At 41.4% G+C, this 12,836-nt stretch overlaps 1 protein-coding gene across 1 annotated transcript; it reads right to left on the bottom strand.

Annotated features, from left to right (window-relative positions):
- Positions 1 to 797: 797 nt before the first annotated feature.
- Positions 798 to 4,753, bottom strand: LOC308387080 (pyruvate dehydrogenase E1 component subunit alpha, mitochondrial-like; the record flags this gene model as incomplete). The annotated part of the gene is made up of 11 exons (XM_080866963.1): positions 798 to 1,190; positions 1,455 to 1,563; positions 1,939 to 2,006; positions 2,082 to 2,153; positions 2,652 to 2,807; positions 2,985 to 3,077; positions 3,200 to 3,291; positions 3,677 to 3,803; positions 4,001 to 4,174; positions 4,248 to 4,316; positions 4,706 to 4,753. 11 exons carry the CDS (start codon positions 4,751 to 4,753, stop codon positions 1,026 to 1,028), a joined length of 1,173 nt encoding a protein of 390 aa, XP_080723089.1. The 3' UTR covers positions 798 to 1,025.
- Between the last annotated feature and the right edge of the window lie 8,083 nt (positions 4,754 to 12,836).

The raw sequence follows: 12,836 nt of genomic DNA, 5'->3' as shown, positions 1-12,836 counted from the left end.
GTAATCAGGCCTGAGGAGACTCCACTACCAGAAGGTGACACTGTAGACATTGAGAATAGCTGCAAGCACCTGGAAGTCCCACAGCGAAAAAGAAAACATGAAGTGGCTGCAAGGATAGCTGCAACCTGGAGGGTTTTCACCATACACCACATTAGTTTAGATGAGTGGGACTAAACCTGAAGTACTGGTGTGCTAATGCTACAAAAATTAGCAACTTCTTTGGAAAGGGATCAAGTAGGGTATTTCTTGAGTGTCCCTTAGAGAAGGCTACATAGACCATTCTGATAAAATTTGATCATGCACTAGTTTAAAGCCATTTTCCTCTTAGTTTTGTAGGTATTGAGACTAGACATTCATAGACCATTGTTCTTTGTCAGAGCTGCAACCATAATCTTAAGACATTGAAGCCTAAAGTTTGTTAAAGTTGGCCTGAAGTCTAAATCCAGCAGTGACAGAAGCATGTTAAGTCTTCAGATGCACAAACTTCTCACCCAATGTTAGGGTTCACATTTCTAGTTCAAGTCAAGCCTGAAATGAATCCACTCTTAAAGGGCCTCAGGATTTGAGTACTATGCAAACACATCCGCTCAACTTGAGTCGGATTAAACCTTAGACAGTTGTGTCAAGAAAAGTTACCATGTGAAGACAAGCACTTTCTCAATTTGACTTCTTTAAGCATATGGAGCACAAAGCCATGTTAAGGTCATACATCCTTTGACACTAAACATTTACAGCACCTCAAATTACTAGATTACACAGCAAATAATCTAGTCAGAGATTTAAGGAATGTGGCTGAAGTAAAAAGATGAAATCTACCAGAAGCCAATTACTAAACATTTCTGGCCAATGTAAATATGGTGAAGAGCATAAATGTAGGTATAAGTCTTACACTGATAACATTAACACTTCACTGTAGCAATTTCAAGACTTGAGGTAGTAAAGTGAACCTGATCTTGTCCTCTCTGGTGTGAGGCTCAAGTTTAACGTACATTGTGTGCATTAAGGACAGGCGGTTGTCAAAAGCTTTAGCTAAGAGACTTCAGCTTGGTCCACAGGTTTGTTCCGCGCACCTCAAAAGGCGGCTCATTGTAGAAGATGTGGTTGCACAGTTCTTCCAGTGGGGGCTCTGGGTCTGTGGTGGCAAACTGAGCTGCATCCTCAATCTCCTTCCTCACTTCCACATCAATTCCCTACAGAAATGACAGTTAAACAAGGCATCTCCCAGTATAGGAGGCAATTCTGCAAGACATGTGATGAAACCTGGAGGATCTCATTTTAAAATGGAGTTGCAGCCCTTTCATTATCCTCACATGTAAAGCATGCCATTAATACTAGTTCAAGTGAGATCACAAATGTTAGTATGCTTAGCTAGTCAGACTTCCATTACTCGCTGCAAAGAAAAGGTCTAAACTTTCAGAAGTGTTGCTCATAAGTTTGATTTCTGCATCTCCTACCTTGAGTTCCTCCACACTAGCCATGTTGTGGCTGAGCATGTGGTCCTTTAGCATGGCGATGGGGTCACTCTTACTGCGCACTTCCCGGATCTCCTCACGTGTGCGGTAGCTAGAGGGGGAGATGGTGCAGCAGTTGTAGGGATGCACAAGGGTTGCCAAAAAATGTTCTTTGAGCATTTAAAAGTGATTTAGATGCTCAAAGTGAAAAATTAGTGCCTTGAAATTTTCAATAAGCCATTTCTATGCAGATTAGAAACTGATAGACTTAACAAAGTTATTTTGAAGCATCAAGTCTGTCAAATGGAGAAATCTAGCAGAAGATACTGAAATTCTGTAGGCAGAACTAGCCACTACAGAGGGCATACATGAGACCAAGGAGCAGAGATCAGAGCCACAGGAATGGCAAAGGACATTTGTAAGATTAAACAAGAACTTGAGCCAGCTTAAGTTGCAGCAACTTAAGCTGGCTCAAGTAGATGTTTACCTAAGTCCAGGATTGCTCATGCTGTGTCCATGATAGCGGTATGTCTGGAGTTCCATGAGAATAGGACCCTGAGCAAAGGACAAAGAATTTCAGCGAGACAAGTTTCATATCCTGCACATGACAATTAAGCATTTTAAACATACCTTCCCAGAGCGACAGTGATCAGCAGCAAATCTGGTTGCTTCCCGGACACAGAGAACATCCATTCCATCCACCTGTGCACAGTTACTGAGTTTTAATCTCATCTTACCAAAAAAACCAAAAAAAAAACTGACAGGGTCCATATGCAAGTCCATGGTTGCACCAGACAAATTTTAAATTAGTCAAACCTACAAGGAGTCAGACTTGGTATACTTTTCTGTATTGCAGTCTGATAGTGAACTTCAGAATTCAACATTAGACTAGTGTGTGAGAATGGGTGGATGACTGAATGTGTTAAGTGGTTTGGGGTCCTTAGGGACTAGTATAGCACTATACAAAATACAGGCCATTTACCTGACCATTTGAGGCTGCCATTTCTCACTTCCAGCTAGTTTGCATTGTGTTTGAAACAAGGAGTTCAGACATGCATTTTTAACTAAACAAACCCAGATTGAATAATTGGCATTTTGATTAAAGAGTGCAAGACTTTGCAAAATGAGAGCAACTGTCATTTTGAGCTGCACTATTTTACAAGTAATGAGAGATGTGCCGAAGCACGCCAGACCCCCTACCCTCAGACCAGGAATGAACTCTCCTCTCTTGTAGTAATCTGTGCTGGCTGCAGCTCGCTCCACTGAGGTGCCCATGGCATAGCAGTTGTTCTCACAGACAAAGATAACAGGCAGCTTCCAGAGAGCAGCCATGTTGTACGTTTCAAAGATCTGGCCCTGTTGAATATACACAAGGCTTTTTAAAGGTTGTCCTGCAAAGTTGTGAAGTTACAGCTTCAAGACTTCCTAGAGTTTAGTCATGTTGTGCATTTAGCACATATTTGACAGATACTGGCCGTGCAGAGCCAAGCGTTGCTCTTCAACCCATTTACATACAAAATAAAAACTACATACCTGGTTGGCAGCACCATCACCATAGAGACAGACACACAGCTCATTGTTGCCCAGGTAATTGCAAGCAAGTGCAACACCAGCACCCAAAGGAACCTAGAGAAATCCCACATTGTGTGGACATTAGTGTTAAAGTCTAAATGTACAACAAGTGTCAGTTCCAAACCAATGACATGTTTAAACCATAGAAGGCAAAAAGACACGTAGATGACATTTACCTGAGCACCAATAATTCCATTTCCACCATAGAAGGTTTTGCAGTACATGTGCATAGAGCCGCCCTTGCCCTTTGCAATTCCACCTCTTCTGCCTGTGCATGGAAAACATTAGTTGACATAACGAAAGTATTTCCATCTCAGAGTACTTATTGCCATTTGTTCCTTGATTCAGTGATGCCAAAAACGTCTTAGAGCCTTAATCTCAGGGAGTAAACCACCAAGGGCAAGCCACAATTGTGCCACCTTCATCCAATTAGGGAGACATTTCTATTGTCATCTTGTAACTGTAGTACTCCATGTACTGGGCTCTTTAGGATAATCTTTAAGTTTCTGAACCTCAATAGCTTGACTTTTGGGAAATATTAAAAACCTGTCAAGTTACTCTGGCAAGAACTGAACACTTACAACTGCCACGTTCACAGTGGAGTTGCCAAAATGAGTCCCATGTTTACTGATCTTTAGTCTTAAACAACTCACCAGTGAGCTCAGCCATGATCTCCTTGACAGTCCCTCCCCGGGTGTAAGTGTAGCCATGGACACGATATGCTGTGATCAGGTGGTCTGACAAGTTAATTGAGGCTTCAAGACCAACAGCACAGGCTTCCTATTATGAGAAAACAACTTCACGTGTCTGGACCTAAAGGGAGATTCTGAAGAGTAGCCAAAGAGTATTTTACAATAATAGTACTGTGTTACTGCAATCTGCAATCAGATTGCAGTTCAAAGCCAGTTTCAGATCTTTAGCAGGTATTCAATGTATACCAGCCATGAGTTTCATTGTAGATGAAGAAAAAACCCAACCTGGCCATCATACAAGTGACAGAATCCTCTAATCATCTTCTGCTTGTACAGCTGATCTGCCTTCAGCTCCATACGTCTCATGACCTGCATTGTGCGGTAGTACTGCAGACCCTCATCACGAGTCAAAACCACCTGAGTGGCAGGGCCCTCATCCAGCAGGAAGAGGTCACATTTCTGGAGAAGCAAATACCCATGAGTCAAAGTGCCAAGTGCCAGTCTGTGTTCAAGACCTCACTGTCAATCTTACCTTTATTTCAAAGGTAGCCCGAGTTGTGAAATCAGTGAATGTGCGTGCTGACATAATCAGTGCAGCACCCTGTTGAAACAAATTTAAGCACTTAGTCTTTAAAAGCAATGCATGTCATATGGAGACAGCCACAGAGATGATGCTTCCAAGACATTTTTTCCTCAAGCGCTGTTCCCATTAATCACTCAATGCAACTAAAACACTAGTGGTTCTTTCCCCAACAAGCCAAAAGAATGTCTCCTTTGTAGAACCAGGTTTGTAGTTAAGCCATGCACTGAACAGTCTTTAAGCCAACTGTCAGTTTCCAGTAGTCTCAAGCCATCATCTGAAACAAATTAAAAGTTCTTATCCAGTGAAAATAATATTTTAGCACTAAAGCTTTAATGTTTAAATAAAAACAAGAACAAAAAACAAAGATTTTAACTCAGGTCACAATAAAATAAAAACTGAGTACTTGCATTCTTCCAGGCAGTCACTCGAAACACACTTGCAATACTGGCCAACATTTCGCCTACACTAACCCAAGACACAACTGTCCTTGTGGCTTAGGGCCTCTTCCCTGTCTTAAATATTGGCAGCTAAAAAACACAGCTGACGGCGATCCCTCTGATGTGCATAGCACAGAGTGAAGTGAAAGCACCGGAGGTAATCAGGGTAAAGTGACTGCACCTGCAGGAAGGAGTGGAGTTTGTTAACAGTTTACTGATTAAAGGATTGGATGCTGTTGATTTTAAAAGAAAATGTAGGCATACTATTGATGATCATAAAGAGCCTGATACTCTCAGGTGATCTGTGTGCCGTGATAAATGGGGTGTGTTTTATTGAGTAAAGGGTGTTAAATTATTGTGTAGAAGGTGTAAAATTGGTGTGATAAAACTTGGCCATAGCCGTGTTTGGCCCACTGTGGTTGCCACATTTCATACTGTGTTGTATACTTTTTAAACAAGGAAAATTGCTGCATGAGCTTGTTAGGATCCTTGAAATCAATTTTTAAAATAAAATAAAACATAATAAAGGATCTGTCTAACTTGGGAGCTGCTGTCATACTGACGTAACCACAGTCTCAGGCCTTGATCTGTTTCTGTTACATCCTACATGTCTTTGAAGAAATATTCTCAGTCCAGCTGAGGATGTGGTCCCTGCCAGTCATAATGGTAGTTTAAATGCCCTTTTAGGTATGACCTATACGTTTCTGCAGTATGTTCATCCACTTTGTAAAGGCATTTGTATAAATTTGTGTTACAGAATCAATCACAACCATTAGTTTCATATCTGCAATAAAACCTTTCACCTATATAATCAGAATCAGAATCAGAATCAGAATGGGTTTATTGCCAGATGTTGAGGTTTACAACATTAGGAAATTGCTGCGGTGCTTCAGTGCAGACAATAAGAATTAAAGTGCTATGTAGAAAGAAAGATATGTGCATGAGATATACATGAGATATATACATGAGAATAAGAATTATGAGTGCTACGTTGAAAGATATATACATGAGTGCAGGTGGTGATCAGTGCCAAACATGAAATGATGCAGTGACACAGCGTAGGGTCATGTGTTAGTGGCGGGGACAATCATGTGGTTATTGTTCATGTGTCCAACAGCAGAGGGGAAGAAACTGTTCTTGTGGCGAGAGGTTCTGGTGCGAATGGACCGGAGCCTCCTGCCTGAGGGGAGCAGGTCAAACAGACTGTGTCCAGGGTGAGAAGGGTCAGCTGAGATCCGGGCTGCACGCCGCAGTGTCCTGGAGGTGTACAGGTCCTGCAGAGATGGGAGTCTGCAGCCAATCACCTTCTCAGCAGAGCGCACAACACGCTGCAGTCTCTGTTTGTCCCTGATAGTGGCTCCAGCGTACCACACGGTGATGGAGGAGGTGAGGATGGACTCAATGATTGCAGTGTAGAACTGCATCATCGTCCGTGTTGGCAGGTTGAATTTCTTCAGCTGCCTCAGGAAGTACATCCTCTGCTGGGCTTTCTTGATGACGGAGGTGATGGTGGGCTCCCACTTCAGGTCCTGGGTGATGGTGGTACCCAGGAAGCGGAATGAGTCCACAGAGGTGATGGGGGTGTCAGTCAGGATGATGGGGGGGAGTGGGGCTGTGTGCTTCCTGAAGTCCACAATAATCTCCACTGTCTTCTGGGCATTCAGCACCAAGTTATTGTGGCTGCACCAAGACACCAGACGTTCAACCTCCCTCCTGTAGGCAGACTCGTCCCCGTCTGAGATGAGCCCAATGACGGTGGTGTCATCTGCGAATATAGCATAACAGTGCAATTCTTTAATGCTTCTTTAAGCTGTTTCAGCTATTAAACTTTGATGATGGCTATAACTTCACCTCGGTGTGTCCTTGGTCCTCCAGGTAGATGCCCGAGGTTTTTGAAATCTGGTGAGTGAGATCAGACTGCAGAGATCCTGATCCTGTAAAAAAAAATTAGGAGAAAAAACATCACTGCACACTTTCATGAAATGAATTAAAGTTGATGAAAGGAAGAAAAACAGGTTAAATTAGAGCAGAGCTCTGGGAAGCAAAACAATACAACATCATCAGTTTTTATTAAATGTGATCTTCAGCCATTAAATTGTGATGGAGATGGCAAATGGTAAATGGCCTGTATTTGTATAGCGCTTTTCTAGTTCCTAAGGACCCCAAAGCGCTTTACACAACCTGTCATCCACCCATTCACACACACATTCACACACTGGTGATGGCAAGTTACATTGTAGCCACAGCCACCCTGGGGCGCACTGTCAGAGGCGCCCCAGGTCGCAATACCAAGCCAAGTGTATGACCCGGGAATCTACTGAGCAGGCGATCGGTTTATAGCTTGAAACTTACACACACGATCACTGAATGCACTTCCTGCTGTGAGACAACAGTGCCAACCACCACTGTCCACATTGTCCACATTCATTTAATTTTTTTTTAAAAATGTCTTTGTAGAGTTTAATAAGTTCTCTCTACTATACAGCATATGCACTTTGCACAGGCTATAAGCATTCATCTGCACAGTAAAATGGTTACATCTATGTCACTCATTTATTTTTATTTGGTTTTGATTTCCTGCCCTGTATCAAATCCATCATAGACTCTCAGCTACAAGTACCGATACACTAATAAAATATTGAAACTGATTAGGTACAGTCTACAATCTTTCCATGCATAACATGAATAATCCAGATTGAGGTTGTCATAATGAAAGGGTTAAATAGCTGTTAGTGTGCCTTGTTTTGCAGCATGTTTCACAATATAAAAAAAACATAATGTCACATCTGATTTAAAAACATGAAGACTTACACGTAAGCTGTAAATAAGCCGTCCTTATCTTTGAATCTAACCTCTCTTCTTCCTCTCTTGTGCGCTTTCTTATCTTTCTCCATCTCTGAGTGAAGTTAGGTCTCTTTTTTTTCTCTTCCTGTGAAATATAGCAGCTGGACCTTTAGCTAGCAACACACTGTGACAAACTGCACACAAACAATTTGTGTGCAGTTTGCTAATGTTTGTTGGTTTCTTAAGGCTCAAATAGGTTTGACGTGATGATAAAATAATTACCCCCAAATGTGTTAAAGCAAAAGTAACAAGACTGTTTTGAAAAGGAATAGAAAGTACATATATTTATTTAAAAATGCATGGAGTAAAAATAAAAAGTAAAAACTACTCACGGAAAGTACAGTACCTGGAAATTGTAATTTAGTACACCAACAAAATATTTGTACTTTGTTACTTCCCACCTCATGTGACAACGAGGCGGAGAGAGGTGCTTCAGCCAAGATTTTCAAAACATGATGTGTCCTAAAAAACCATCAGAGTTCAGAACAGGCTTAACCTATACGTAAAGCTATCACCTGGGGATTTAACTGCAAATTAAACCATAACATATGGGCTCCATGGAGTGCCAGCCTGCTGCCTCAACATGCAGAAGCTGCCAGTGGCAGTTTGGATAGAATGTAGAAGGTAGGAGAATCCAAACAAAATATCACTGCAAACTTTAAATATGCAAGTACAAATCTAGCAGCACCTTCTGGATGAAAGCATGAGGAAAACTCTCTCTGGGTCCCTCCCATGTAGCTTTGACTGGAAGCAGCTTCTGCAGAAGTGTCTCCTGAGCAGTCCCAGTTATTATCGCCACATTCATCAGATTCACAGGATACGGTCATCCTTTCAGACAGCCCTTTTAGGAAACGTCAGAAGCTGGATGCAGAAGCTAAGCAAGTAAGAGTTAGCAGAGTTCCCCATTCTTCTAACAGTATCATTTTTGTTTGTAGCTTAAGTGCTCTGAACTGTGGTTATATCAACATGTAGAATGTTTTTTATTGTGTTTTCCAATTGTTGGAATCGATTCTCACCAGCAAACCTGGTGGAGAACGTATAATAAATGAATACAATCAAATATAAAGTCCCTGGTGGATGAAACCAGAAGAAAAATGGTCAACATACTGGTAGCTGACTTGACAGAAAAAAATGGGTAATTTATTTCTGGCCCTTTGATTTTACTATCATTTTCAAATGATTTTAAATCTCTATTAATTCCAGGGAAGCTGACTAGTCCTTTTCCTTTTGATCTTGCAGTACATCACCACCACGACAGGTAAAAGAAATGTATGCCAGAGGAATTGTAACCTTTTTCCCTTACCTCAGTGACCCGTACTCCAAAAATGGCTATGTAAGTAGCTCACAGTAATAACTGATACAACTAAAATCGCATTTAATCATTTTAAATCCTGCCAAAATGTACGTCCTTATCAACTGTTCATTGTTACATAACTGATAAATGAATAAACAAAATGTCTGTACATGTCACTCTCCAAGGAACATTATTATGATTGCGAAAGTGGCACTGGTTACTTGGCCTGGAGGATAAAAAACCATACAGAGATGGACTGCTAAAGGGAGGCGATTATCATCTGGAGGTAACACTTATAATTCAGTGGAAATACAGTATACAGTTCCAAATTGTGGTACTGTATTAATAATGGTTATCAAATGTTGTTATTAGTTTTGATAAAGCTGTATTTCGTATTGTCTAGCACCAGGAGATGGGTCATCGGGTGAAGTCCGGTGTGGTGGACCAACTGTCAGACGAGAGTTGCAGTTTGTTACAGAGAAGTTACTGAGTGAGGATGAGTGCAAGGAAGCAATCTCTCTGATGAAACATTCAGCTGATAAAGACACAGTAAAGAAGAAGATTAAGTTGACATTTGTTTATCGACACAACATGGTCCTTGACCCCCTGCTGTCAAGCAACATACTGTCTGTTTTTCCACATTTCAAAGATATCAAAGGCTTGGTGAATATTTGTCATTACTTTGACAATGTAAACACATTTTATTTTTTGCAGATAGCAGATATAATTCTCTATTCTCTATCCCTGTTACAGATCGAACAGGATTTTGTACTGATGTTTGGTGAGGATGTATCAGGCAGGTTGCTGAAAAGGTGGCCAACAACATTCAAAAGAAAGATTATCCAACAAGGAAGAAAGCTTCCTTCAACCAGTGACCTGAAAAAACTCTTGCTGGCAGTTGACTCTCCTGAGGATGCCACTGAATTTAATGCTGACATTGGTGAACTGTTGTTTCTTGGATTAGCACATTTATAGCATATATAATGTTTGTCACAGAACAGCTATCCTTTTTGTATTTTGGGTCTACTCAAACATTTTGTCAATGCAGATGCATTGAAATATGTTGTTGATGCTGATGATTCAACTTTATTAAAAACAAATATTTTTTGCAGGCTGGGACAGTGACCTCTCAGCAATTCTATTGCTATTACATCTGATTCCACCATCCGGTCAGGGTCAGAAGAGACCAGGAAATGTATCAGCTTCTTAAACAGAACGGCATCTTGTTGTCTTCAAGAAGGTTTGTGTTTCTTTTCTATTTTTGTGTTATGAATTACCAATTTAAGAAACACTTGATTCTTATTGCTTGTCTGTATTTGTCTTTTCATACTGGAGCAAATATCCAAGAGCACCTTGATGCCATCACTACCAGCACTCAACCCTACCTCCTGGCTGTTGGGGTGAAAAAGAATGACATCCACCGGTTCTTCATTATTCTTGACAACAATGCCATACCATGCAAGTCTACCTCTTCACTTGGTGCTTTTGATGAACTGTTTAAAGCACATTTTGTGTTTGGCACATCTTACAACACCCTGCTTCACAACATGTACACATTCATCCAAACCACAGGTTTTAGAAAACATTTAAATACCAAACATGTTAACTATTTTGACCAACAGGTTGACACTGATGTTAATCTACAGCCTGATGTGGAAGTTAAAGAAGTTAGCATTACAGGGGAGGTGATGTCAACTAATGTAGAAGAAACACCCACAACATCTGAAAAGTTGAAAAGGTCAAATAAGAGCACTTTGGATATGTGTGCCTCTGCTGTTGCACAGCTCAGGGCAGCAGGATTAAGCCAATCTACTGTGAATAGTTTTGTCTCCTCAATGGAGGAAGTGTTTTTTGAGATTCATACTCAGGCTAAAAATGCAGCCTTACAGAGCGTACCTTCACAGTACACCACAAGTAAAAATAAAAAAGACAAACAGTATCCCACGCTTCAAGATTTGATGTGTTGGAGCCGGAGTAAGGTGCACGTTATGGAGTAGACGCGCAAACCACGAGGTCCCAGTTATTTGTTAAATTACTTTATGGTTCACCTATTGTGGCCCGATTTCAGAGATTCCTTAAGCTCTATTAAGAAAGTCAGCATTGTTTTAGTAGTTGTTTTTTCTGTCTTTTTGGCTTATCCTGAAGTGAAATACCTCCTAAGCAGTCTGCTAAAAAAAAAAAGGCTAGCTGCTCAGAGACTGCAGCGAGCAGTCAACTGAAATGTAGCATTTCTTCAACAAACACACCTTAAGAATAATGACCATGCCAGATTAAGACGAAGTTGGGTTGGACACATTTTTCATTCCAAATTTAATGGTAAAGCCAGAGGCGCAGCAATTTTGATCAATAAGAATATTCCATTTATAGTCTCTCACACAACAGCTGACCCAGGTGGTCGCTATGTAGTTGTGACAGGATTCCTTTTTAATACTTCACTTTTTTTGAGTGCTCCGAATGGGAATGACTCAAAATTTTTCAGTTACTTTCTTCCCTTCCACAGATTGATACACACCAATTGGTCCTTGGAAGAGCCATGAATACTGTTACGGATCTAGCACTAGATTGCTCCTCAGAGAAAAGATTCATATGGATTACTTTTTTTCGACAAAAAATTGCTTCCTAATATCAAGACTTGTAAATACAATAGCACAGTAATATCACAGTCCACTTGTTTTGGAACTCAGCTTCCCGGATGATCCCTTTGTGTACTCCTGGAGACTCAATCCTCTTCTTTTGTCAGATAAAGAGTTTGTGGAATATCATTCCAAACAAATTGATATCTTTATAAGAACAAACATTACGCCTGGCATGGCCTACAGTACAGTTTGTGAAAACTTAAAAGCATTCTTACGGGGCAATATTATATCATACTGTTCATATACTAGAAAACAGAAACATCTATCTGAATTGATACACCTTATTTCGCAATTGGATGAGCAATACTCTACAACCCCCTCTCCAGATCTGTATAAACAAAGATTAACTTTACAAACTGAACTTAATTTAATCTCAACCCAGCAGTTAGAGTCTATGATTCTCAAATCTAGGGGAAGATGGTTTGAGCACAGACAAATCAAATATGAGGCTATATTATGGGAGCGTGAAGGTATGCCAGGGGGCGGGAAGGATAGAAGTTACTCGGTTCCCCTGGTGTTAGGATTTCAGCACACTGTCCAGGAGGTGCCTTTTAGAGGTAGTCCGGCAGGTATTGCAGCCTATGAATCTGAATTACAGGAGTTAAAAGAGATTGTTAAAAGTCAGCAAGAGCAGTTGAATTAGCTCGCAAGGAGCTGCTTTGAATAGTGCTTATCCTAACCATATCCTGCCATATCCTGTAATATGGCCGTAATTTGCAGACGGTGCCAGAAGGTTGAGCATTTTGCCAGAGAGTGCCCTGGCGAGCCCACAGTTATGCCTACGCAATCCAGCGCAGGCCTGTTCAAGTAATGTTGCTTGCTCTTCCATTCAGGGAAACTTCCGCCCGGTGAACCATTGAGTCGAGGTTCGGTTGGGGCGTCCTAGGCTCACAGCCTGTGGTGCCTGACCCTTTGCCCCAGGTTATTGGTAGGAAACCACTAACCCCTGCTGTTCAAGCCACTACCTCTGTCTTCCCTGGGTATGCATTGTCTGACCTTCGTGTTTTACAGGAGACTGACCCCTTGATTGGAAACCGAGATGGTGGCCTGATGCCAAGGAGCGTGGTCGCACTTCAAGGCGGGCTCTCGGGTTGGCCAGGCAGTGGCGTAGGTCAGTGGAGCGGGATGGCGTCATCGTAGGAGAGGAGAGGCGCCGCAGGTATTGTTGCCCAAATCCCTTCAGGGTCAGGTTTTGTAGTACGGTTATCAGGGTGTTCGGAGAACAGTAGATGTGGTTTCTCAATGGTGATACTGGTTAGGGATGTATGGAAACAGCCAAAAGTGGTGCCAGGAGTCGGCTAAAGATGCACAAACCCATCCTAATGTT

The sequence above is a fragment of the Rhamphochromis sp. 'chilingali' genome, assembly GCF_963969265.1.
Source record: "Rhamphochromis sp. 'chilingali' genome assembly, chromosome: 19".
Taxonomy (NCBI): Eukaryota; Metazoa; Chordata; class Actinopteri; order Cichliformes; family Cichlidae; genus Rhamphochromis; species Rhamphochromis sp. 'chilingali'.
This window is presented reverse-complemented; position numbering and strand designations above follow the sequence as displayed.